At 52.4% G+C, this 24,119-nt stretch overlaps 13 protein-coding genes across 13 annotated transcripts; 7 read left to right on the plus strand and 6 right to left on the minus strand.

Moving 5' to 3' along the window:
- Positions 1-84: 84 nt before the first annotated feature.
- Positions 85-1,179, plus strand: LAESUDRAFT_757427 (uncharacterized protein; the record flags this gene model as incomplete). The annotated part of the gene is made up of 1 exon (XM_040912296.1): positions 85-1,179. One exon carries the CDS (start codon positions 85-87, stop codon positions 1,177-1,179), a length of 1,095 nt encoding a protein of 364 aa, XP_040766452.1.
- Positions 929-1,683, minus strand: LAESUDRAFT_811317 (uncharacterized protein). The gene is made up of 2 exons (XM_040914304.1): positions 1,497-1,683; positions 929-1,437 (listed from the first exon to the last, which is right to left on the minus strand). Exons 1-2 carry the CDS (start codon positions 1,588-1,590, stop codon positions 1,286-1,288), a joined length of 246 nt encoding a protein of 81 aa, XP_040766453.1. The 5' UTR covers positions 1,591-1,683; the 3' UTR covers positions 929-1,285.
- A 94-nt stretch (positions 1,684-1,777) lies between these two features.
- Positions 1,778-2,814, plus strand: LAESUDRAFT_742393 (Lumazine-binding protein; the record flags this gene model as incomplete). The annotated part of the gene is made up of 4 exons (XM_040911190.1): positions 1,778-1,792; positions 1,844-2,060; positions 2,120-2,199; positions 2,343-2,814. The coding sequence occupies 4 exons, from the start codon at positions 1,778-1,780 to the stop codon at positions 2,739-2,741; spliced, it is 711 nt and encodes a 236-aa protein (XP_040766454.1). The 3' UTR covers positions 2,742-2,814.
- Positions 2,815-2,850: 36 nt separating this feature from the next.
- LAESUDRAFT_723625 (uncharacterized protein) lies at positions 2,851-5,115 on the plus strand. The gene is made up of 3 exons (XM_040908452.1): positions 2,851-2,986; positions 3,040-4,176; positions 4,238-5,115. The coding sequence occupies exons 1-3, from the start codon at positions 2,963-2,965 to the stop codon at positions 4,856-4,858; spliced, it is 1,782 nt and encodes a 593-aa protein (XP_040766455.1). The 5' UTR covers positions 2,851-2,962; the 3' UTR covers positions 4,859-5,115.
- A 1,022-nt stretch (positions 5,116-6,137) lies between these two features.
- LAESUDRAFT_742395 (EF-TsMt 2) lies at positions 6,138-7,425 on the minus strand. Its single transcript, XM_040911191.1, has 2 exons — positions 6,295-7,425; positions 6,138-6,238 (listed from the first exon to the last, which is right to left on the minus strand). The coding sequence occupies exon 1, from the start codon at positions 7,370-7,372 to the stop codon at positions 6,338-6,340; it is 1,035 nt and encodes a 344-aa protein (XP_040766456.1). The 5' UTR covers positions 7,373-7,425; the 3' UTR covers positions 6,138-6,238; positions 6,295-6,337.
- A 144-nt stretch (positions 7,426-7,569) lies between these two features.
- Positions 7,570-9,594, plus strand: LAESUDRAFT_712778 (NAF1-domain-containing protein; the record flags this gene model as incomplete). The annotated part of the gene is made up of 4 exons (XM_040906921.1): positions 7,570-7,811; positions 7,871-8,267; positions 8,332-8,594; positions 8,649-9,594. 4 exons carry the CDS (start codon positions 7,570-7,572, stop codon positions 9,592-9,594), a joined length of 1,848 nt encoding a protein of 615 aa, XP_040766457.1.
- Positions 9,595-9,996: 402 nt separating this feature from the next.
- LAESUDRAFT_648565 (uncharacterized protein) lies at positions 9,997-12,010 on the plus strand (the record flags this gene model as incomplete). The annotated part of the gene is made up of 3 exons (XM_040904116.1): positions 9,997-10,264; positions 10,312-10,562; positions 10,637-12,010. The coding sequence occupies 3 exons, from the start codon at positions 9,997-9,999 to the stop codon at positions 12,008-12,010; spliced, it is 1,893 nt and encodes a 630-aa protein (XP_040766458.1).
- Positions 12,011-12,157: 147 nt separating this feature from the next.
- LAESUDRAFT_757434 (uncharacterized protein) lies at positions 12,158-13,267 on the minus strand (the record flags this gene model as incomplete). Its single annotated transcript, XM_040912297.1, has 2 exons — positions 12,158-13,032; positions 13,093-13,267. The coding sequence occupies 2 exons, from the start codon at positions 13,265-13,267 to the stop codon at positions 12,158-12,160; spliced, it is 1,050 nt and encodes a 349-aa protein (XP_040766459.1).
- Positions 13,268-13,493: 226 nt separating this feature from the next.
- Positions 13,494-15,574, plus strand: LAESUDRAFT_735862 (zf-DHHC-domain-containing protein; the record flags this gene model as incomplete). Its single annotated transcript, XM_040910634.1, has 10 exons — positions 13,494-13,639; positions 13,697-13,772; positions 13,828-13,949; positions 14,008-14,024; positions 14,088-14,230; positions 14,311-14,375; positions 14,440-14,539; positions 14,606-14,620; positions 14,675-14,789; positions 15,036-15,574. 10 exons carry the CDS (start codon positions 13,494-13,496, stop codon positions 15,572-15,574), a joined length of 1,338 nt encoding a protein of 445 aa, XP_040766460.1.
- A 1-nt stretch (position 15,575) lies between these two features.
- On the minus strand, positions 15,576-18,358 carry LAESUDRAFT_51845 (Bromodomain-containing protein). Its single transcript, XM_040902777.1, has 6 exons — positions 17,940-18,358; positions 17,560-17,791; positions 17,276-17,484; positions 17,120-17,222; positions 16,936-17,064; positions 15,576-16,884 (listed from the first exon to the last, which is right to left on the minus strand). The coding sequence occupies exons 1-6, from the start codon at positions 18,188-18,190 to the stop codon at positions 15,754-15,756; spliced, it is 2,055 nt and encodes a 684-aa protein (XP_040766461.1). The 5' UTR covers positions 18,191-18,358; the 3' UTR covers positions 15,576-15,753.
- Positions 18,359-18,865: 507 nt separating this feature from the next.
- Positions 18,866-19,427, plus strand: LAESUDRAFT_757437 (uncharacterized protein; the record flags this gene model as incomplete). Its single annotated transcript, XM_040912298.1, has 2 exons — positions 18,866-18,987; positions 19,073-19,427. 2 exons carry the CDS (start codon positions 18,866-18,868, stop codon positions 19,425-19,427), a joined length of 477 nt encoding a protein of 158 aa, XP_040766462.1.
- Positions 19,428-19,528: 101 nt separating this feature from the next.
- Positions 19,529-21,545, minus strand: LAESUDRAFT_735865 (uncharacterized protein; the record flags this gene model as incomplete). The annotated part of the gene is made up of 13 exons (XM_040910635.1): positions 19,529-19,741; positions 19,803-20,144; positions 20,258-20,299; positions 20,355-20,415; positions 20,474-20,501; positions 20,562-20,669; positions 20,722-20,748; positions 20,800-20,909; positions 20,991-21,019; positions 21,079-21,103; positions 21,165-21,169; positions 21,219-21,330; positions 21,394-21,545. The coding sequence occupies 13 exons, from the start codon at positions 21,543-21,545 to the stop codon at positions 19,529-19,531; spliced, it is 1,254 nt and encodes a 417-aa protein (XP_040766463.1).
- Positions 21,546-21,965: 420 nt separating this feature from the next.
- On the minus strand, positions 21,966-23,491 carry LAESUDRAFT_757439 (uncharacterized protein; the record flags this gene model as incomplete). Its single annotated transcript, XM_040912299.1, has 7 exons — positions 21,966-22,677; positions 22,727-22,827; positions 22,889-22,956; positions 23,010-23,053; positions 23,110-23,144; positions 23,199-23,344; positions 23,401-23,491. The coding sequence occupies 7 exons, from the start codon at positions 23,489-23,491 to the stop codon at positions 21,966-21,968; spliced, it is 1,197 nt and encodes a 398-aa protein (XP_040766464.1).
- Between the last annotated feature and the right edge of the window lie 628 nt (positions 23,492-24,119).

Raw genomic sequence — 24,119 nt, forward strand, 5'->3', positions numbered from 1 at the left:
AAACATAGAGGACTGTACCCCACTCCTTTGACTCGTGGTTCCTGGACTTCCCGGCGCAACGCCTCGTTACTTATTACCCTTGACATGAGAGTCGCCGTCGTGCTACTCGTAACTGGCTTACTCCGCGGAGTCTTGGCTGATTCTCTGCGTAAACATAATCAGATATCCCATGCTCAAGGTCATGGGGACAAGAGAGACTTGTCTAATATCTTGGGAGGCTGGGATCCTGCTGGTGATGGAGCGCAATCACAGCAAGACGGCACGCCCGACCATACATTGACAGATGAACGGTCTGCCAGTACGGCTTCTCGGACGGATGGCGCTGGACTTGGATTCCTTCTGCCGCTTTCAACTGTTGAAGAGACTTCAAAGACAAAGACGACAACCTCCCCAACCAGTGCGGCCTCCACTACTGCCAGCTCTCTCACATCCCACTTGACATCAAGCGAAGCGTCATCGCAGCCAAGCGCGATCACCTCTCCACCACCCTCGTCTACTGTCGACAGCCAAGCACACATTACAAGCGAGCCTTCCACACCACAAGGCGGCACGTCTAGCTGGAAGATCATCGGAGTCGCCGTAATCGCCTTTGCCGCCGTCGCTGGGATACTTATCGGCGCCGTGTTCTTCGATCACTGGTGGAAGTTCATTCGCGATTCTTGCCTGAAGAAACGCAAAAATGACGAACTGGAGGAGATGGTCCCGGACTGGGAGAAGGCCAGCTGGGAGGTGCGCTTCGGAGATGATCGGCATCGCTATCCATCGTTCGCATCCATACCCTCAACTACTTCACGGGCGGCGGGGCCATTGCAGAGACAGACATCCACCGAGACCAACGACTGGACTCAGAGCAGGCGGCTATCTGGAGGCAGTCACGCTTACAGTACTGTGTTGACACCTGCAGAGAGGGTGGTTCTTTCGCCTGGATATCTTCCACCTCCCGACAATGCGTATCTCAGTGTCAATCCGAGGCCACACGCTGGCGATGGCAATTCGGATTCTCTGGCAAGGAACGGATCCGTAAATTCCACCAAGTCCGGCACAACGATGACGAACTCGCAAGCGTTAGCCCATCCTGCACCTCCTCCAAGGGCCTATCCGGACAACACGAACCCATTCGCAGACACTTCCAAGTCGCCCTCCATGGTCGACGCGTACGGTGGGATCGAAGAGAAGTGATATATGGACAGTCTCGAGATATTTTCTTACAATCCACTGTATCCGTAGCCCATACTATGTCCCTCTGTATCACGTCTCGCTTTTGTTATCCAATCAGACGACAACGTTATGGCGGCGCATCCTTTGTGGCTCCCTGCGCGATGGTGTCCTTGTCTACAGGCGGATACCACTTCTCCAGCTGGTCAGAGGCATAGAGCCCAGCTGCTGCGAACACGGCGAAGCCCACGGAAAGGTACAGCCTCGTTCGGGCCGGAAGCACTGCAATGTTCCAGAAATGAGGAAATTGTAGTACACGATAGATGTGTTGAAAGTCTGACCGAACCACGACTCTAGCACCGATCGCTCCTGCGCTGTCTTGTGGCGAGGGGGTGTAGATTTACCGCTCGCTGAAGGTTCGCCTCTCTTCTCCATGCGCGCGGCTCCGCAATTATTGGATAGAAAAGTGGACCCAGTTCAAATCGCGAAAGGCAGCGTTATACAGGTCTAGTGGTTGTGCAAGGTCATCTAATACATAGGAAGCGCTCGCGGCTCACCATGCCGATCGTGGCTCGGCGTCTCCCTACTCTTGATCAGACGTTTGTACCTGCACTTGCGAGACATGTTCACAGGTCTGGTATGCTTTCAGGTACAGCAGTCGACTCGGTGCTGATAAAGTCTCTCTAAGATTGAACACGTTGGAACGGTGTCTGCCATCGAACACGACAGCGGAGGATGCACACTCACAATCGCTGACTCCGCGCCCATCCTCTCCGATTGTCACGTTGGGGATTCCATAGCGATCAACGGCGCATGCCTTACTGTAACGGAGTTTGACAAGGAGCAGAATGGTGGATGGTTCAAAGTGTGGCTTGCAAACGAGACGTTGGATAGGACCGATCTCGGTACGCCTATGGAATTGCTGGTGGTTTCCGGATTACTCATGATAGCAATGTGTGTTCAGGAGAACGGAAGGTCGGGGAGCAGGTAAACGTGGAACGTGCGATGGGCGCACATGTTCGCTTCGGAGGTCATTTCGTCCAGGTGCGTGAATGTTGTCTGTGGTTGACGAGCTTCAACTTCCCAATGCTGCGCACTGTTGCTATTCCGTAATAGTCGGCATGTGGCCTCCGCGTAACGTTGCTAAGGGCGAGAATCCTGTACTGACGTTTCCATATGCTGAACAGGCTCATGTTGATACGACCGCTACATTGATCTCGCGAACCCCGGACGGAGATTCCTTGCGTCTGCTTTTCCAGCTTCCCGAACCCACGACGGAACGTCCATCTCTTCTGCCATATCTCATCCCTAAGGGCTATGTCGCGATCGACGGGACCTCGTTGACGATTACTTCGGTCGACGACGCGAAGCGCACATTTGGAATAATGCTAATCAAACATACGCAAGAGAAGATCACGCTCAGCAAGAAGCCTGTTGGATCAAGAGTAAACATTGAGGTCGATATGATCGGTAAATTAGTCGAAAAGAGCGTCCATGCCGCGCTTTCCGGTGGAGGGGCAGAGCTCATGCGTCCGATGATTGAGAGAATTGTAGAGGACGTTTTGGCAAAGAAGAAGCTCATATAATCAGTCTGCCAATGTACTTACGCCAGCAATTGATGTCTTAAGCGAGACTGTATAACACCGCCTGGAATCCAGGATACCTGCCATATTTGTGCCTCGGTTACTACGTCGGAGCATGCCGCCACAGCCGCTCTTTACAGGACCTATTACGTTCTTGTCCCTCACTGTCCTCTCCTGCGGCCACGGACGCACGCGTATTTATCCTAGCTCGACCTCAGGGTCCTATGGAAAGCCAGCTCAAGGCCAAGGTTCGCACGGGAGCGATAGAGCAGTCCAAGTGCGCACTGAGATGGTATTGCAGGTCACTGCTAGGGTCGACTATGACAGAACAGAACCTCCCTCCCCCCTTGACATGCAAGCGGGGACTCTGTCGCCGCCCAACATGATGAGACCAAAGGCGAAGGTGAACAGCAGCGCGCATATAGTTGCTCGCAAGGCACCAAGGGGTCCGTCCCCTTCATCCGCGACTCGGAGTAGCTTCGCACCTCCACCACTCCCCCCGTTTCCCAACAAAGCGTCCCATCCTGCCTTTACGCGTGCACCTTCGTCGACCAGTGTTGTCGTGAAGGCACGTCTGACCCATCGTGCGGGAGCGCAGCGCCCCTCGACGTTCTCCGCCGACGCTCATCAGCGTTCCTTGACCACGATACCTTCGGACTCTACTCTCTCCTCACGGACCCGACAGCGCCGAGGAAGCATATCGTCCCATGTCTCCTACGCTTCTCATTCCTCCGCCGTCTCGCATGCAGCCTCTTCAGCACAATTTGAGGCGCTTGGCCGCACGCAATCAAGAGGAGGGACGGTCTCTCATGAGGAGAACGGGTCTCTTGTACCAGGCTCAGGGAAGGGAGTCGTGCGCGTCAAGTCTAAGATATCCAATCCTCCTTCACCTTCGTCCATCACCTCTTCGCCGCCGTCATTTGCTAGCCGGAATCATCATGGACGGACACCCTCCATACCATACATCTCGCTAACGGGATCGTTGCCAGCGAGTGGTGCTGCCTCTCCGACTTTCATACCAGCGCGACACTCTATTCATTTTGACGGTCTCGCCGCTGCAACCAAGATCGATCCGGCGACTATACCCCTCCCTCCCCAATCACCACCAATGTCCGCTGTATCGTACTCCTCACGATCCTCTGCATCTCGTTCGTCCGCATCCTACGACTCTCGCAGCTCGGATGGCAGTAATAACACTGCCCCAAGACCGCATTCACACGTAAACGGGGATGCACAAGTCAAGACTGCAGAATATGCACCGATGCCGAGAGCAAGTATGGACAATTTGGCAGACATAACGGCGAGGAACCCGGGTTCTCCGAATCTTCCCAGTGACACTTGTTCCGATGGCAGTAATAGCTCTGGACCCCATGATCTCGAGGACGATCTAGACGATCCAGACCGCAAGAGGAAAGACGAAGCGAAGTCTAATCGCAAGGTATGCTTATGCACTGTAGGCTCCCTCTTGGCTCGCACATCCTCCTCATTACTTCCTACAGATTGCGGACCTGGAGATTTCTAATCATTCCTTGCTTGCCATCAACTCCTCCCTTGAAGCTGCGAAACATCGACAGGCCAAGGAGATCCGCGATCTTAAGCGGAAGCTGCGCGAATCGCTGCTCATACTCCCGCCTCCCGTATATCAGGCGGCGAAGTCGACCTTGCCGCAACATATCACAGCGGAGGAGGAGGAGGATGGCGAGGATGATGAGGAAGATCAAGCGATCATCGATGGAAAGGACGATGAGCCATATCGGCGTGTGAAGTTGATGGTTGAGAGTCTCGTCGAGTCTTGCCAGCGAGCGCTATCTTCTAAGCCCAGCGACTTTGTTGAGAGCGGTAAGAGTGGAACGAAGGTGCTCACTGCTGAGGAAGTGCGATCGTGGCGAGGTGACATGAGCGTCGATGAGCCAGACGTAGAGGTGCGTTCGACACTAGACGCTGATTTGGATGACGATTCGTCCCTACGGGGAGCAGAGGAGAGCATAGATGATCAGCCGCGGACGTTAGATGGCGCTGATCTGCATAGTAATGGTGAAGTTGGAGCGTCGTCGTTCGAAGCAGAGGCAGCTGGCTCCTCTGTATCGTTACCTCCAATCACGGTTACGCCCTCATTATAGGTCAAGTGGTCCTGCTGACTATAATCCGGCTCTATGCTGTCACTGCACTGTATACACCTTCTGGATTTATACCCACGCATATTTCTGTCTCGTCACCTCGCATTAGTACGTGAACGCCTGAATGACGTATAATACTAGTATCAGCATGCCTGCATGTTGCTGTTAATCCCACCTCATACTGCTCGTAACAGACTTGTTTAACCGTCATTGATACATGTTCCTGTTGTTATTTACAGATGATGATACTGAGTCTCAACAGATTGGCGAGAAAGTTAGGCGATGCGACGACGCGGTGAAGGGAGTCAGCTCTGTCGCGGTCACATGACCGCGTTCGGCACGCCTCACGCCACTCGCCTGATCCATTGCAATTGAATATCTAGTGCTGACCTTCCGATGAGCGGTCCAATCAGTACATATACTAGGGGCGGAAAGGAATAAAGCTCTACGTTTGGGCTCGGGTCAAAATCTGGCCGATGTACTTTCGAAGCATCCTAGCACGAAGTCGGTGACACTGAAGATTACCATATGTGATGGAGGAAGGAGCACGGCCGCGATCCCGCAGAAAGAACCTCTACTCTGGTAATTCAACTGCAACGAGAGCCTTCCGGAAGGACGATCGTGTTCTTGACACTCATGAATGCTATCCGCACTGTCCACGCTTGCCGACAGGCGACATGACAAACTACACTTGAATAATCGGTGATACAGGCTTCATGCATACGTTATGGGGTTTACAGATACCCATGCTCCAAAGGGTTCCCTTCAGATATGTCAGCGGAGCCTACGCATTTGAATTAGTGCTGATCCTCCGCATAAGTGATACAATTCGCAGTGGGGAAGAGAGGCACGAACCTTCAAGTCCACATTTGTTTCAGGTCCTGACAGGCAAGCTTTCGGAACGGTCCAGCACGAAGTATTATGAAATTGCTATGCGCGATGAATTGGAGATGCCTACTTCTGGTCGCAACGAGAACCCGTAAGCTTAATTTCAATCTCACACCGTGGTCGTTACATGTGAGCAAGCGCATTGCCCCGAGCGACTGGTGTTGTCAGTCGGCAGATACTTCGGGGGAGCAAACGTACATTCGTAACTATAGCCAATTTGACGGACCTACCTATTGGATCCTCAGACTCATATCAAATGACCTCGACATGATCAAGCTCAGGGAATTTGAGCTTCTGATCTACCTCATTAGTGGATAAGGCACTGATTTATTGCTTTGTGCCCATACCTCGTGCGCTTGATCCACCTGTGGATAAGCTTACGCGTGTTGCATGAGTCTGTATTAACGCTCCCGAGTCAGAGCTGAAGCTGATGCTATTGCCTATCTCGTTATCATTGCACGACACGAGGGTAATGTATAGTCGCAACTCTATTGACTGACAGGAATGAGGAATCAAACCGGGTAACAACAGCCCCAAAATAGTGCACTTACTACATGTATGTACGGAGCGGTGGTAGTGAGACTTGATGTCCAATTAATGTGAAAGCGCTTCTCCAACGGTCCACTTGGCAAATTCAAGCACTTCTAAACCCGCGGTATCCTCCTCGGCTCCTTCAAGTAACCCTTGTTCTCGCGACCAATTGCGAAGGAAGACTTGTACAGGTTGGTCGTTGCCGGGACCATTATACATGTTGAATGGCTGCTCATATAAGGCACCATCATCCTGGCTACCCGGCGATAATCGGACAGAGGTCGTCGGAAAACCAATAATCTGTCGCCCCAGCGCCCCACATAGCTTTTCCAGCTCGTCTTGGAAGGACTGCAAGGCAATAATCTCTGACAGTCTAGGAGACTTCAAAGCAAGGAGAGCCAAGGCACCTATGCGGCCTTGTTTCGGGTTTCGGACAGATTGATGAACACGCGACGCGACTTTTACAGCAATGTCATGTTGCGTAGGAGGGAAGGGATCTCGGACAACCGTGAGCGCTCGTCGGAGGGAGATCTTCTCGCCAACTCGGCCGGTCAGGTCGCGCATTGCATCTGACACGGTGGCGTCACTGTTCTGTTGTGGATCGGACCGAGAGAGGAGCGGGGAGTTCTGTAAGATGCCTAGAGAGAAAGGTTGCATGAACTTGTCCGAATTGACAGGCTCCGAGATGAACGCGGCAGTGTGAGCGATGTCGTCGAGCAAGTTGGCGAAGAGATCATTACGCGCAACGAAGTCAGTCTCGCAGTTGAGCTCGACCATAGCTGCTCGCACCCCTCCCTGTCCTCCGCTGGCGGCGCCGCCGGACAGCACCACCGTGCCGATCATCCCCTCGTTCGTGCTTCTCCCCTCCACTTTCGCGGCTTTTTTAGCAGCAGACTCCGCGAGGTGCTTCTCCAGCCATGCGACAGCCTTTGAAATGTCCATGTCAGAGGCTTTGAGAGCCTGCCCAGCTTGGATGGGCGATACATCCACATGGCTTCGGAGTTTCACCACAAGCTCCTTCAGGCTCTTCTTGGGAGGCACAGAAGAGTACATGCGGGAGAACGAGCAGAGTCGCAAGCCTCTCGTACCAGCAAACATGTCTACCGATTTTGTTGGTGGAGGTAGTAAAAGCCTGACAAGGACTGCGCGCCTTACGCGTCGCGGTCATTGCGCAAAAAAACTTCAGACGCGTCGACGAGCGCGTAAACAGATGTCTCAAAATCCAAACCCCCTTCCTCACCACAAAAACCTTAGCTGCCTTTAGTCTGTCATCGATGCTGTCTCTGAACCCATCAATGACCAGCATGGCATCCTCACCAACCTTCAAAGTGCCCTCTGCGGTCCCTCAAGATCTGCAGTTCATTCACAACATCATAGGAGACATCATCGAGCCATCTCTGCCCAAACCACTCGCCATATCTAGGCAGGTATCTCGCGACGATGACACAGATAGCGTCGCGGATATTGACACGGATAGCGAGCGAGAAGTAGAGGAGATTATTCTCAGAGGAGTTGAGGACGACGAAGATCCTGATGCGTGCGCTCTTAGTCTTTGTCACCGTACCTTGAACTGATTGGAATTCTTTTCACGCTCAGTTCCTTACCATCTGAGTCGACAATGGGGTTATCATCATCATCATCCTCGGAAGCCGATTCTGACTCTGACTCTGACGAGGAAACCCAGGAGACATCCGGCAAGACAGCCAAGCTAGATGATGCGGAAATGGGTGAAGATGAGGACAGCGGTCCTGCCATCTCATCTGAGTCCCAGGTCATGACCAAGAGCGAGGTCACCGAAGCTTCCATCGTCATTCCAGACATAAACGAAGTCGGCCCGGATGAGGTCCTCGAAAAGGTGGGAGAAGTGATGAACATTGTCGGCAAGGTCGTTATTGTCAAAGGCGATGCTTCGCAGATTGCCAACAGGGCATCTGAGAGAGCGCTTGATTCTGACACTCTTCTTGTCTTCGAGGATAGAAAAGTACTGGGATATGTGAGTACCCGACCATTCGTCAGTTGGAAACATCTCGGCCTGAATTTAGAATACATGACCTAAGATCTGTGAAACCTTTGGACCCACCTACCAACCACTTTATCAAGTGAAGTTCAGTGATCAATATCCCTTGGACTCAGACAAGGTGCAAATCTCAAAACCGGTTTTCCACGTCCCGGCGCGCAGCAATTTCGTGTTCGTTAGGGCATTACAGCGCATGAAAGGAAGTGATGCAAGTAACGTCCATGACGAAGAGCCTGCCGACGATGAAATTGAGTTCTCTGACGACGAAGCAGAGCTGGCCCATAAGCGAGCTCTCGCTCAGAGGTTTGTGGCTGTTGGCACATCAGTGCGATGTCTGACTCCATACATTTCTGGCAGGCGCGAGCAATCGCGGACACGATCTATTGCTTCCTCGCGGCATGCCACGCCAATCCCTTCCCAGATGCGTGATCAAGACATGGCCGACGAGCTCTACGGGACAAATTTATATGATAACTCAGGGCCTGTCAATGACATGGATATCGGCGCAGGACCTTCACGTCCAGTCCCTATGCCTTATGATGATCCATATTCTGATCATTACGGCGTAGTGGATTCCCACAAACCACCAGTGCCATTGTCCTCAAATGCCCCGCATGCGCACACAAGCCGTGGCTACACAGATGGACGTCATGCTCAAGACCGCAATCCCAATGGCGGCAGGGCTTGTATCGACCGTGGACGCGGGCGAGAACATAGGAACGGAAGCAGCCATGGGTTTGGGAGGCGAGACGATCGTGGCCGTGGTCGAGGTCGTGACCGTGATCGCAGACGAGGCGACCGTGGTCGAGGGTGGGGTCGTGCCCGCGACGATCGCGGAAGCGCCTGGGGAGCGGATGACTGGAGTCGACAACAGTCATTGCAACCCGATGAGTATGATCCTCGTCAACAGCGGTCCTTATCGCCGACATCTCTTGCCATTGCTCGGGCGACTGGTCAGTTCGCTGACGGAACGGTCATGGGCTCTAACTTACCGAGTCCCTCGGGCGGCGCGTCTTCCATGAACGGGACGGGGTGGAACGACTCGCAGTACTCGGACCAGCAGCAGTATGATGTCTCATATAGCTATCAGAATCAGTTCGTGCAGCCTCATATCAACCCACGCTTTGCTTCATCCTTTGCGATGAACTTTGCCTACTCGCCGACACAAAGTCATTTCTCCCCGTATGATTATCGCGGCATGGGCTACAGCAGTGCTACTGATAGTAGTAGTGGCGATGGCTGGGCGCAGCAGTGGTTCGCGGGTTCAGAAGGGTCTCCTGCTACAGGGGAGGGAGGATCATAGTGTGTGTACGGAATTCATGTTCCCTCATGCCTTCGCATTATCTGTTATACAACAATTCCTCGTTGGCATCAAAATCTCGTCAAGCATCACACTTACATACGCTTTGTCTACAACCATAACATAAAAGCAGTTGTAGGCTGTGGTTGCCATGTTCCATCACGGGCCGGACGTAGAGACCGCCAAGTTCTGCGCCACAAAGCGTTGAGTCGTTGAAGGCGATGGACTCCGAGATGTCCAAAAACGGAATGGAACGCCCAATGAAACGCTCATCATTGATGGACATTTATATTTTGCTTAAACACGGATTATCCAACCAAGTCTTATTCACTTGGTACTTTCTAGTTGCTAGTTGCTTTTCAAGTAAATGACGTGGCTCATTTCTAGTTGAATGCACTCTCAGACATGCCCATATCCGCCGGTGCACCAGGTTTATCCACTGCGGGAGAGCGCGATATCCGCGACAATTCACTGGCCTTCATATCTACTCTCCGATCGTCAGAAGTCGCAGAGGACGTGGTGCGGTCGCCAGGCCCTTCAAATGGGGAGCTGACGAAAGCCAGTGTCCTGACGCGTTCAAAGCGTGTGTTGCCCTCTCGCTCTCGTAGGGGTGGACCAGGTGTCGGAAATTGTGACACGGATGTCATGATTATAGAGACGATGAAGAGAAGATGTACGCGGTTCCTTCATATTACTTACTTTCCTACTGACCGCGCGTAGTGGAGAGCGAGCCCCTAATTCCAGCTGAAACGAACTTCCTACTTACCACAAACTCGGCCTTGGTTCCTTCGACTGCTGTCACCATTCCTTCCGAGGTCGAGATCAATACTCAGGCCTATGGGCGATATTTTGACCGCCCAGAGGTCCAAAAAGCTTACAGGCAACAGCAAGTCATTCAAACGCCCGAGTTTAAGCAACTTGACGAGGATGCTCATGTGGGAGGTCGATTCAGACCAAGAGGTATAGAAGACGTTCGTCTGCGTATTTCCTCTATGCGCCATCATGTACTTACTTGTTACCTTATATTACATGTCGCACTCCATAGGACTCGGCTGACACATCTGACGCTGCCTACGAGAAGCGACACAGGAAATATGAGACATTCGAGAAGCGACAGCGACTGCGCGAGAAGGAGAAGCTCAAGCATGAGCAGTACAAACTCAAGGAGCGCATAGAGCAGTTGCGGGCCATGGACACAACTGCCTTCCTCTCGCTGCCCGCCTTCGACTTCCCCCCACCTTCAGATTCAGACGTGCATTTTGACCCTGAAGATGCTCCAGGATTCGCGGAGATGGCAGGCGTTCAAATTCATGGCACAGCGGCATATCTAGAGGGTGAGAGGCGGCGAAAAGCTATGCTTGATGTCGCTTTGAGCCTGGAGGAGCGGTACCGCACGCTATTGCCACCAGACAGGAAATGGCTGGAAAAGAAGATGAATAACCGCGATAATGCAGCTGCGTCAGCTGAGCCTGAGCACATTTCCGAGGAGCCTTCTGAAGAGGAATCTGAGGAAGAGGAGGAAGAGGTGGATGAACTCATAGAATCCGAGGAAGAGCAAGTGAAGCCACCACCCGCGCCCTACCACGACTCTGACGGCGAATCGGAGGTTGACCTCGAGGAGAGAGATCGCCAACGCTCTAAAGGGCTCAAACTCCGAATTAAATTCCCTCCCAGGACAGCATCCCAACTTAAGGATGCGCTGGCCAAGCAGACTACCAAGAAAAAGAAACAAATGACCCTTTCCTCGTTCATGGCCAAGAACGGAATAGGAGGAGGCAAGAATATCATTCTTCATCCTCCTCCGAGCAGAACCTCCGCTACATCATCAATTGTCCCCGCATCCCCCACCCCCTCACGCATTCGCGCATCTGACGGACGGTTCCTAGCAAACGGTGCTTCAGCATCCGCATCTGTTAAGATTCCGCCGCGAAAGCGTCAGCGGACCAACAGCTCCGCCTCTGCCACTGCCGCACGAGCACCGAGCCATGCGTCTATTTCCGCGCCCGCTGGAAGGTTTCACGTGTCGCATGCTCACGCATCTCACAAGCGGGAGCAGTCGCCGTGTGTACTGATGATCTCGGCCATACGCAATTCTGCAGCGCCGAACGTGCGTAAGACGCAGCGGCATGTCCTAGCGTTCGGAGCGCGGGTCCCGCCGGAGATTGAGGAGGTGCGTGACTTCGAGATCCCAGAGTGGGTGCACGCCTCGGAATGGTCAAGACACGGAAGTGTGGTGAGCGACGAGTTCCCACATCATCTCGAGAATGAAAGTGGGGACATAGAACCTGGCGATTATCAGGATCAGAACGGTGCACACGCCGAAGGTGAAGAGGATGTGAAACGGGAATCTACGGTCTCCTCAAATGGCGGGCCTTTCATTGCCGATGACGATGTCGTACAAATCGCGGTTCTTGAGTAGTGAAGCGGCCTATGATAACTGTCACTACTGCGTACTTTTACACTGAGTCTCCCGTCTTTGTATCAGTGAATGCCTTCAGTGGGCTGTAGTACGCTATGCATACCCATATGTATTGAGTATGTATGTTACAGATACCCCACGCAGACCTCACGGCCGTACTTCAATCTGCGTGCTCGCAACCTTCTGCACCACCAGGTTCTGTATAATCCCTAAGGCATTGCTGCGCATATTCAGGCTAGCGTCGCGCTTCCTGGCCATGCCCAAACGCGCGGTGCTGATGGGTCCGAGGGTCTCGGGCAGTTTAATAGCAGCGGCAAGGTCTGCGGGGAGGTAGCGCGAGTAGTCCCCGCCAACGTTCTCCAAGCCGGCCTGGATGCGGCCGGCGACAGCGTTGGTAGCTCCTGCAGACGCATCACTAGCGGTCATGGGAACCGCTGGCCGTGCAGATTCGGCGGGTCCGAAGAGCTTCTCCAAGTCAGTGGTCTGTATCTTCATAGGCAGAGGCTCTGTTGCGCGACGGACGTCCACCACCTGTGGGCTCCTCCTTTTCTCTCCTGCTCTGGCTTCAACGTCTCGCACGCGAGCCCGCTGGGGTGGAGTATCCTCCTGCCGCTCGCGGGGTTGCTTCCGTGGACCAACTTGTCGCTTGTCGACCTGCTGTCCTCTGTCCCGCCGTTCATCTCTTCTCTGACCATCCGTTCCTTCCGCTGGCCTGGACCGAACGTTCCTCATTTGCTTCTCTCGTGTGAAAGGAGCTTGCCCTTGCCATGGCCTGCCTTGCTGCTTGGGTGCATCGGATCGTGCCTTGGGGAGAGTGGGAGGAACGTGAAGACGACCAGCTTGAAATTTGGGCTCAGTTGCCTGTGCATCAGGGCGATTGTTCGGTCGCGACCGTGCCAGTCTGCTGGATAAGGGAGCACGTCCGTCAAACTCATCGTCCGCGAGCCAGCTCAAGTCCGGGGTGAAGTCGTGGGGCGTTCGTGGAGCATTGGCCTTCGCCGCAGGAGCTGCAGCGCTAGCCGCTACAGAAAGTTGCTTCTGTCAAGTGCATGTAGAAAGTTCAACAAGGAAAGAATACTCACGAATCTCAATGTCCCCAAACAAACTGGCCAACGGTATTGATCGCTTTGGCTTCGGCACTGTGGCCTCGGGCGAGGCAGTAGTAGCTGCAGCTGCGGAGTCTGCGGAGACGGACGAATTTGATCGAGCAGACAGGAAGACCCGTGCAAGAGAGCTGCGGGATGACCTTGTCAGCATCATCGGGTTGTTCTACGCTAGCGTATCGCAGCTAGTGCGGGTCGAAAAGAGGCAGTCCGTATGCACGGTGATAGTTGCAGCGGAAACTCGCCCACGGTCGCGAAGAGAGAGAACTGGTGGGGCGGCTACTGATTTCGCTGCGGCGGTGGCTGCACAGCGTACCTTCAACATCTCTCTGCTGTACTCTCATCTTGCTGGATAATTCATTTGCTGTCTCTATCGTTGCATGGGTCGCTTGACTGGTCGACTGTTTGTTGGCTTTGTTTTATGTCTCATCTGCTTCATCGCATACTCGTCGCAGATATTTATAATATGGCCTTGGTACGGCCGCGAGCTATCCGTTGAGCTGCTCAGCCTATTGGTTCCATTCAAGTGTGTCAGATCTGTCCGAAGAGTGCTTGTGTGCGACTGATGTTTGAATGCTGCTAGTACACTTGTCGGAATGCTGCTATGGAATTACTACCTATGCGTCGTAACAGACCCAGGTACAGCGCCCGAGCGATGGGTGTGTCCTGGATCTGCTGCACGGTAACGCTTCCGATCTGACTGTGCTCATGCAGCAACCAGACGTCCAGGATAGTGACGGCTACGAGGTGAAGAAGCTCACAAGACGTCCGAGGTATTGTCGGACATGTGAAGCGTACAAGCCGCCACGGGCTCACCACTGCAAGCAGTGCAAGCGGTGAGCAGCGCTTCTATCGTATGTGGGCTCATGAATTTAAACATCATGGATGTGCTAGGTGTATATTGCGCATGGGTGAGCAAAAAAAAAGCCAATCGGCCGGTGGCAATCCCTCTTATGGTTTGGGCGTATGTGTAGATCACCATTGTCCGTGGGTAAACAACTGCGTCGGCCACTTCAACTATGGCTACTTCATCCGCTTTCTCTTTTATGTCGACTTGGCATGCTCATATCACTTCGCAATGGTCACTCGGCGGGTATACGTTGCCACTCAAACTTGGGTGCGTGAGGCAGTGTCAAGGAAGTGCCTGCAAGGCTGACGATTGAGCCTTGAATTCAGGATTACTTGCCTAGCACGGAGATGATCTTCATCATTCTTAATTTCGCGACTTGCATCCCTGTTTTACTAGCGGTGGGCTCGTTCAGGTCAGCGCCCTAGTGCATCTCATCGTGACATCACTGACGCTTCAATTATGCTTGTCGCACATAGCCTCTATCACTTTTACGTCATGTCATGCAATACCACGACGATCGAAGGATGGGAGAAAGATAAAGTTGCAACACTTGTCCGCCATGGCAAAATTCAAGAGGTTCGTTACTTTCATGTCCAAGTCCATTCTCAACGCAACCATGCTGACTACCTTTTCTCGTGATAGATTAAGTTCCCATATGTATATCGTGGTACCTTTCAGTTTTTCACAGGACTGAAATTGCGATAATTGCAGAACCTCGGCATCAAGCGTAACATTTGCTCCGTGCTCGGAGACAGCCCTCTATGGTGGTGCTGGCCGACCGTGCCTCCGGGCACAGGGCTCAAGTATCAGCTTGCCGAAGGAGATGGTGAGTGGATCGAGCTCAACGCGAGGCGCTACAGGGAGGCAGGCTATGAGTACGGCATGCTCGAGGTTTGACCGGGCGGAGATCAGGGACGAGGTTACACCTCAGGTGTGCTGCTATCAAGATATTGTTGACATGTAAGAACTTATACGCGCTTCACGTTTTCTACAAGCAGCGTCAGATGCGCCTCTACTCTCTTTTTCAGTGACTGACTGCTACGTTGAAGATCTGTCGCTAATGCTTTCATAGACTCGACCGCCGAGGCATGGCCTCCTGAGGATCCTACCAAGGTCAACCAACTACCCGAACCCGATCCCAACTATCAATTCAACCTCCCATCAAGCCCCTGGACATATTCAAATGGGTCTCTCAACCCGAATTTACAGCCCTCCAATGCGCATCACCGGTCTACCTCTCGTCGCCGATCGCGTGGCGTGGCAACACATTCGCCTCTGCCACCATACCATCCAGATTACCACGAGTCACAGGATGATCCGTCCTATATATACGACCCCTCTAGCGAGGAGGAGGATCTTGATGATACTCCGTTTGGAAGAGAGTTTGCGGGAGGAGCAGCACGCGTGCGCAGGGGTTCAGAGGGGTACGAAGTGAAAACGATCGATAGAGAGGCGATGCTGCGGATGATGGTGGATGAACGGATTCAGGCGCCAGGAAGGTATCAACAGTACGTTGCAGAGCAATATGGGGATGACGAGGAAGGGAAGGAGAATTTGGAGGACTTTGTACCTCTGGCGAAGACGGGACGTACCGAAGGGGTTAGAACGTGATACACATTGGGACACTCTCGCATTTACCATGACTATTCACACAGGACTTACAGATAGTGTACTTAATGGGACTCGCCGGATTCGCATTAATCTTATTCGCATCACTATCTATCTACCACCGCATAAGGCATCCAACAAAGAAAAAACAAACAAAGCACCAAATCGTAACACAACTGAGGTCACAGAGGAAGTATCCTGTCCAAATATACTCTCCACGGCACGCCACCTTTTTCCCCCAGTTCGAGTACACTGGGCCCGATGGGCAGCTCGACTTCCCACTCATCATTAGCATCGTTAAGGCCCTTGACGACAGCGCCATTCAGCCTGAGCTGTACTTCCCCGTGGGGACGCGGCGCCTTCATAGGCGCTTTGCCCTTGCTCTTCATCTTCGCAGGCTCTGGCAGCTTGACAGGTTCTGGCTTGGGCTTCTTCCGCGGCCGCCCTCGCGACCGCTTCTTCGGCTGTTCCTCTTCCTCCTCTTCCTCCTCTTCCTCTGCACGCTTCTCGTCCTCGCTGCTCTCCTCGTCTTCCTCCAAAGCCGGCAGGAACTTCACGTTTGACACGCGCACACCTGTCTCTCCCATAAGGCGGATTGCATACACTTTCACGCCGTCTGTGTGATCGAGCTCCAACCTGCGGCCAAGCGGTTTGGTAGTTAGCATGACGGACTGCAGCTGTCGATGTCTTGTCGTGTCGGTAGTGGCAGGCAGCTGCGATGTAGACGGAATTGGCACTGGCATAACAGCGGCAGTGGCAGCAGCATTACTGCCTGCAACAACCGTCGATGTCGATGTGAGTGGAGCTGGGGCCACGGTTGGAGGAACGATCGGCGTTTGATAGACAGCATTCGGGTAGTATTTACTCTGATAGGGCTGCTGGGGGAAAGTGGCAGGTTGCAGAGTCCCTGTGACTGGCGTTAACGTTGGTGCAACCGGCTTCGGTTGTATGGGGACGGGAGCAGGAGCTATCTTGAGCAACGGCGCTGGCGCTGACGTTTGTGTATGGTAAGTTGTGACCGGTATAGGCGTTGCTGTAGGAGTTTGAAACGTGGCAGCAGACTTGATATTATCTGGTGAGGACTGAGTCGCTGAGCCGTTCGTAGGTTGGCTATGTTGCGGAGGTATTCGAAGAGTACCGAGGGAAGGCGATGGGTTGAGTGGATGAAAGGAAACCGTAGCTGCTGTGGATTGAGCAGATTGGTGGCCTGAAGGGACAGGTACTTTCAATTTGATCTTGGTGTGATGCTCTGATGAGTATATAGGGATGGAATATGGAGCTGGTAGGTCGGACATCAATTGTCGGAAGTACTCCTGAGAGACACTGAGTGAGCTGTCACGGTTGTGTTAGTATCTGTTGCATACCCGTAACATAACGGCATCATTTGAGATAGGAGTGTTGTCCTGGTTGAATTCCAAAGCATTCGAGAAGACGAGCTCCACGTCATTCGCAAAATCTTGTGACGAATGATACTCTTTCCGCTTCAGACGTTTCTGAGTGGCGAAGATGTTATAGATGAGTTATATAAACGAACGATCGACGACGCACGAAGATATTCTCCAGGCACTGAGGACGCTTGATAGTTTTGTAATATATAGGCCACTGCTTTTTGTTCGGAAGCTCCATGAACTCTGTCGACAGAAGACGTTCACTGACGAGATAGTGTCAGCTAATGGCACAACAGACACTGAAGTAACAACTCACGAATCATCTGTTTTCTCGACCAATTTCTGTAACCGCGACTTGAGTAGACGAGTCATGTTCGGAGCTTTCTTCTTCTTGCCTCCTCCTTCATCGTCTGATACCCCAGCTTGCGCATGCCCACCAACATGCTCGTCGCCTTCGTCTGCGCCATCGGCGGCGGCATCGTCGCTGATGCCAGTCATCTTGACGTACTCTCTTGAGACGAGTTTCTGTTACGGAACCCGTTGTGAGTACAAAAGCCGGTGGAAACGCCCAAAAAAGACGCAGATGAGACAAGAACTCACATGAAGATGCTTGGCATCTTTCCAGATCTGACTCTCCCTCATGTTATACCTCTTTGCGTTGCGGAAACATGTATCAAAATCCTGCTTGACATCTTCAAATGAGGCATATGCTCCTGCGTCGAGCTGCGCTTTGATCTCGTCGAGAGCTATTGGACGCTTGATCTGTTGATAATAGTCTGGATACTGTCTTTTCGAAGGCAAGCGCATGAAGTCGTGCGAGAGCGCCCTGCCTCTGCACGATCCATATCGAATTTACGAAGGAAGATGACAGGTCGTAGCAGTCATGGTGAGTAGCAATCATACGGATGGTGAAAGTACGTTCGTGAGATGCAAACGCGCGGAGTCAAAATGGGCTGAGGCTGCAAGAGATTGTCACGCACTCTTTGTTCACCGCGTCCTTCACTGTCTGCCACAACTGCAGTCCTTTCTCCTTGATGGTCCCGCGATCCTCTCTAGCAGGCGCCGGCCCCCCTGTCTCCTTCTTGACAGTCTCAGCGGAATCTGTGGCAGCAGTTTGCTCTTTCGACGCTGAACTGTTTGCAGTTGCGGTGGCTTCCTTGCGCCGCTTGGCGCGCGGTGCGTCGATGTCAACGCCTGCGGCTGCAATCTGGCTTGCTTCTCTCTTCGACATCGTCTGATGATATATCGATGCGTAGGGGCCGGGGAGCACTATCTAGCAAGCTCAGCGTAGGGTACAGCGGCAGCAGGCCTGGATATCTGACTGCTCTTCAGAGTTCGTTGGTGTGGGCGGCACGGCTACCCTGTTATGGGATGTTCATCACGTGTACGGACGCGTCCTGCGTCGGGATGGGCGCCTATGTACTCCTCTTAGTTATAGACTAATATACTGCGTCCGTCCGCCGTCCGCGCGCACGTCCGCGCGCACGCTTAGACTCGAAGTCGAGCAGCTTTACACCTGCTGAGCGTAGCTGGACTAGGTGCACTCAACCTGTTATTTCGCATCACGTTCAAACCGTGCTTCTGTAAACCAACGGCGTCTCGCATGACAGTGATATGACCGCCATGGCGTACGTCGTATAGACTCTCTTCATATTACTACTAGTTGAGCATATATGAATACTTTCGGATGGGATGAGCACAGAAATGAACAGGGACCAAGAGGACTGTTGTCCAAAAGGCATGACACACTCTATGTTGATGACCAGACGGTCATCTTCCTCGTACGTGCTCACACGACGGCTTGATAGTGCTGTAAATAAATATATTGTCTTTGCTATAGGTTGAAGGTACTCTGTTCAGAGTACATCAGCATTTTTTCAAAAAGCACTCCAAGGTCTTCGCGGGAATGTTCACCCTTCCACAGGGTTCTGGAAAAGCCGTTGAGGGGCAAAGCGACGGCAATCCGATTCTGTTGGAAGATGTCTCCAATGTCGACTTTGAGCGGCTGCTGTCGCTATTCTATTCAGAGTAAGTCTTATCTCAACAGCATTTCTTTACATGGGTTAGCTGATCGACTGGCTTCGGTGTACTAACGCCACCTCCTTGACCCTAGATGCCCTGGCGACGGTGATCTCCACACCGTTGAAGAATGGGCGTCGGTCCTCAATCTTGCCACCAAGTGGGAGTTTGTGGTCCTTCGCGACCTCGCTATTGCACGTCTGTCGCAGCTCGCGTCTCCCGTTGAACGCATTCTGCTGGCACGATCCTACGATGTCAGCCAATGGATCGCACCCGCTTATTTCGAATTATGCAAGCGCGACGAGCCTTTGACGCTTGGGGAAGGCGAGCGTTTGGGCATGAAGGATGTGATATTGCTATCGGAGATCCGTCAAAGCATCCGAGGGAACTTCAGGGTTACCATACAGGACAGAAATATTGCTGCTCTCATTGAGAAAAAAATTGTATAGAACAACACCCCACCCCTGCCCGCGTCATGTCTACGTCCAGTTCGCCATCATACTCGCGCCATTTTGTATTTGCTGTACGTCTCGCTTTCGTCAATGTGACTTCACTGAGCAATTGTCTCACATCCTCGCTCCGCTAATTTTGCCACTCTAAGCTCCCTCATTCGCTTCTTTGCAAACCGCGTGTGAACGTTCAAACCTCCATTGAACGCCCAATCCGCTCGCTCCCACTGCTCCTCAACCCTAGAATCCTTAGCATGAATCCTGTTTTCAGGGTTACGAATGGAATAACTGCGAAGGAGCTTGGCTCCTCCAGGCTGAAGCAGAAGTCTCCGTGAGCTTTGAAAAACAAAACTGCGGATAGCAATCACAACGCACGTGTTCCTGAAGATAGCTGGTGACCTCTACGACGAAGCCCTCGATTATCAGAACGCATCGGCCAAATTTTCGTCCACCTTCGATGTAATCTTCTACCTCTGCCCATGTCCATGTTACCCCGGTCCACTCGTTGCTGTCAAGGACGATATCTGTCTCGGGGATACGCTCTCCGTGCTGATTAACCTTCTGAATGATGTTTCTCCTCGCATTAGCCACCTCCTCCGCGCTTGCACGCTTCAATCCCCATACAGATCCCGCGGCATGGAGGGCGAGAATGACCCATTTGGATGGATCCCAGTCATACTTCGATGGGCCAGAACGGTAGTCGTGGGGGAAAGCATGCTGTTCACCAGTGAGTTGAACGGTGGAGATACTAGAATGTACCGCTCACATGCTAGAAAATCAAATTGACGATGGTTAGGATTAACTGGCTCCCGATCGTGCCAGGAACTTACAAAATTATGGTTGCCCTCGCCACAAGTCAGGAGCGCAACGATCTGGCAATCTCAAATGAGCGAAGCACTGGTATGGAATTTGTCAAAAAAGACGCACGAAGTTCGACCTGGAGGTATTTTCGTCAGAGTACGGCTGAAGGCCGTGCCAGTGCGCAAGACTTTTATCCGGGAGGGTAAGTGCTGCATAATTATTTGGATGCAATTTAATGAACTTACGAATTGACGAAAAAGGTGCAATGCCATACTATGATAATATAGATATTTCAGTTATGCAGGGTTCAGTCACGCCTCATGACCATCTCACCGAGCAATTTAGCTACTAGCGAGCCCCAGACGAAAGCACCGCATGCATCTTTCCACATCGCTCCTATGAGGGGCGGTAACAGCATGCCGAAGATCAAAGCCAGTGGTACTGGAAACAAAATCAACCGTGTTCACCGGTCATATGTCGTGTGCTCCCTCACCATAGTATCTGTGCTGAAAACGTACCACTATTGGCTAGTCAATCAATCAGGACAAGGCGGTGGAAAAGGAGTACGCACCGGGATCATTCTCAAGGTCTTCACGGTCTATCAATTCAAGTCGTTCATAACGCGGCTTGAAGAAAATCCAGCCCATGTGTGACCATAAAAGACCCTTTGTGGCGGCATAGCTGTCATAGTAATCCGTCCATCCACGGGTGACCAGGGGAGAGCGGTCAATACTGACTGACTCAAAAGGGCGACAAACTCACGGATCATGCAGTGGATCGTCTGTAAAACGCTGCGTACAGGGAAGACCATCAACAACGTCCTCAGGAGGACTGAAAGCGAAACGCGTACATGGTGTAACCGATGTCTTAGACACCTGCGAGGATACACGTCACTCTAAGATAACCCCGAATAACACCGCTATTTCAATGACTTACCACCACTTCGCACCGGTCAGTGATTTTCGGGGACCATGAGTGGGATGTGCTTACTTTAATCGACCCTTGCATTCCACTAGCCCCGACTGCAGCCAATAGCGCTCTGACAGGTAGAGTCGCCCGAAATGCTCTGTGGGAATACAGTCGATGATAGCCCACTGTGATGCTGGTGGCAGAAAGAATCTGTCAATGTCGCCAGTGCTTGTCATGTCCGAGAATGTGACCCTACGACAGCTCTACGACCTGGAAGAGCGTGAAGCTCAGTAGCAATGTTGCAGGAGGCACAGAAGCAGGCGGGTATCGATAGACGCCGACACATGCCGCGACATGAACTGCTACAAAGAATAAAGCATTTGACCACCATATCTTGTGGTTCTGCATTTTCTCGAGGAGGGGGGCAGCAAGACGTGCGCGATCTCAGAGCACCAAGCGATAGGAGAAAACAGCTGCGCAAGCGAGTATGGCATCCTGCCAGCTTACGCGCGGGCTACTATACAGTCTATGCGCTGATCATATTAATCAGGGCATTGATACTTCGGATGAGTCGCTCTTCGATATTTGAGGTTCATGCCACGATGCTTCTACAGCTTATGATCCGGTCAAACGGATGGCATTTGATGAGTTAGATGGTAGGCATGCTACATCATTCTTAGCACGCACGGACGATCAAGGCAACTGCATGACCCAGTCTGCATAAACTTCTATCTTTGACATCGCCGAGGGAAGCGTAGCATGCATGATCTATTGACACAAGAAGAGAACACGGATTCGTACGACTGGCAGATAAGCGTGTCGTAGATCTCATGGAGTGTAGCAGTAAGAGTGGGCTGGAGGGATCCACGCCGACCACTGGTTCGGTATAGCCAGACCATGCGCGGATGGGCTGGTAGGTTCTGACAGTGTTCCTGACAAGCCCGAGTGGTGGTAGTGTGGTGTCTCGTAGCCGTACGCCTGGTCTGTTGTAGTATGGGTCATAGGCACGTACATCCCTGGCATGAGAACGTGAGGTGACTGCATTGGCTGATCGAGTGGTGTTCCCATCGTGCCAAGTGGTTCAGATGCCGCGCATGGATACAATGCCGAGGTCGGATGCTGTTCGTAGAACATCCACGCAGAAGCGGATGCATTCGCGTGAGATTGCTCATATAGCGAGTCGGAAATGTGGCTACGGGAAGGATGTCCCACGAAGTCGGATGCCGGCAAGGGTGTAGGAGAATATATGGCGATGTCGGCCTCATGAATGGACGAGTCCATCCAGTGTTCGCCTGGCATGGCTCCCCTAGCGACATCGTATGAGGCGTGCATTTCGTATGAACCAGAGGACACGATTGTCGTCAAAGAATCGGGCGAATAGGAGAGCATATGTTCATCGAGGCTCTCTGTAGACGATGTGGTGCTGGCGGCAGATGATGACGACACGGAGAAGTTTCGGGATCTCCTTTTTGAAACAGAAGATACTTGATGACCCGATTTCTCTGCATTGCGAGATGCACCGCGTATAAGGTGATTGTATCTGTATAGAATGAACATCGATGCGCGATATTTGATGCGCAACTTCGTACCTATTCTTGACAGCAAGACCAGTACGTCCAGGAAGTAATGTCCGAGCTATGGTGGCCCATGAGTGTCCTAGCTCCGAAACGGCCTTCAGAAGCCGCTCGTCCTGACGAGAATCGTAAATCCCGTAAACAAATTGTCGATTTGGCTATGAAGAGTATAATCACCTCTTCATGGCTCCAGCGGCTACGGTCGATGGACGGATTGAGGGCATCATTCCAGCGCTTGGCGCATTCTAGCTCGTCGCATTAGCTACCAGTTTGACATTCGTAGCACGAAGCAACTTACGCCCACTATTCCTAGTCCCTACTCTGTTTGCCACAAGAGCCCACCTAGACCGTGTCCACTGTCAGCTAGCTCTTGCAAACGAACTATTCCAGAAACGCACTTGTGACCAAGTTCGGCAACGGCGTTGCATAGGCGCTAGTAGTGGGCGTTAAGCTCAGGTCTGGCCGAGGCGACCAATGTCGACTTTACCTCATCCTCATCGCCGGTCCAGCAGCCCTTCGACACGCTCGAGGCCATCTGTGCCCACCATCGTTTGCGACAATCTTTGTTTGTCCTGTGTGGTATATGCTGTGAGATGGCATGCCAGCGAGTCGGGGGATGAGCATTGGGATCCTCTACTCGCATGAATGTCAATGAACATAGCCTGAACTGTTTAGCACGATGTGTTCACCTATTTCAATCGCTAAGCGTAACATCTCGTCTTCCTCTTCCGTCCATGCTCGCCTGTCGCGAGATTGATAAACGTCGTGCTGTGTGTGCATGGGGAACTTGCGGCGAATTGGCGAATCAAACGTGCGAAGACATCCTAGATACCGGGCATTGATATATGGTTCCCGATGCCGCTTACTTGATTGTTGTAGCGCTCAGAGGCCTTGAAGGATATGTTCACCACAGCGCTCAATGCCAAGCATCTAGATCAAGGCATCAGTATAAGCCACCATCGCTAATCAACCCCGTTGTTTGTCCTCGTGATAATAAAGCTAAATAACAGCTCATCTAGCAAGCGTTAAGATCACGAAAGGCAGCCCTGCCTCCACTGCTGGAGAAGACGCCGCGAATAATTGAGTAGCACAGCCACGATATCTGTCATAATCGTTGCTCTGAATGGAAGGAACGCTTCCGTACGCGCATGGATTCTGCTATTACCACGATGACGGCATTACCGGTCAGGGTACAATCGATTAAGTTGGTGATGCTTGGGAAAGACCACGCGAAAAGTCAACACTCACTGAAGTATTACACGTTGCGAGGTGCCCTTCTGATTTCATGTCCGAACAGCCCCAAACGTCGGTGTTCCATCCCGCCAAGGCGTCAATTCAGTCAGCGGCTTTGTGCGTGATGCACTTTCGTTGACGCCTTCTGACCCCGCAGGGAGAGAGAGGCATATTT

This window comes from Laetiporus sulphureus (genome assembly GCF_001632365.1).
Source record: "Laetiporus sulphureus 93-53 unplaced genomic scaffold LAESUscaffold_10, whole genome shotgun sequence".
Classification (NCBI taxonomy): Eukaryota; Fungi; Basidiomycota; class Agaricomycetes; order Polyporales; family Laetiporaceae; genus Laetiporus; species Laetiporus sulphureus.

What these genes read in the sequence shown, in the direction of transcription:
- LAESUDRAFT_51845 (XM_040902777.1), bottom strand. Translation starts at nt 18,190, where the DNA reads ATGTCGAAGAGAGAAGCAAGCCAGATTGCAGCCGCAGGCGTTGACATC. An exon ending in AAGGACGCGGTGAACAAAGA is followed by an intron (nt 17,792 to 17,939) that starts GTGCGTGACAAT and finishes TGGATCGTGCAG; the next exon opens with AGGCAGGGCGCTCTCGCACG. An exon ending in ATGATGCCGTTATGTTACGG is followed by an intron (nt 16,885 to 16,935) that starts GTATGCAACAGA and finishes AGTGTCTCTCAG; the next exon opens with GAGTACTTCCGACAATTGAT.
- LAESUDRAFT_742395 (XM_040911191.1), bottom strand. Translation starts at nt 7,372, where the DNA reads ATGTTTGCTGGTACGAGAGGCTTGCGACTCTGCTCGTTCTCCCGCATG.
- LAESUDRAFT_723625 (XM_040908452.1), top strand. Translation starts at nt 2,963, where the DNA reads ATGGAAAGCCAGCTCAAGGCCAAG. An exon ending in AAAGCCAGCTCAAGGCCAAG is followed by an intron (nt 2,987 to 3,039) that starts GTTCGCACGGGA and finishes ATGGTATTGCAG; the next exon opens with GTCACTGCTAGGGTCGACTA. An exon ending in AAGCGAAGTCTAATCGCAAG is followed by an intron (nt 4,177 to 4,237) that starts GTATGCTTATGC and finishes TACTTCCTACAG; the next exon opens with ATTGCGGACCTGGAGATTTC.
- LAESUDRAFT_811317 (XM_040914304.1), bottom strand. Translation starts at nt 1,590, where the DNA reads ATGGAGAAGAGAGGCGAACCTTCAGCGAGCGGTAAATCTACACCCCCT. An exon ending in GGTGCTAGAGTCGTGGTTCG is followed by an intron (nt 1,438 to 1,496) that starts GTCAGACTTTCA and finishes GGAACATTGCAG; the next exon opens with TGCTTCCGGCCCGAACGAGG.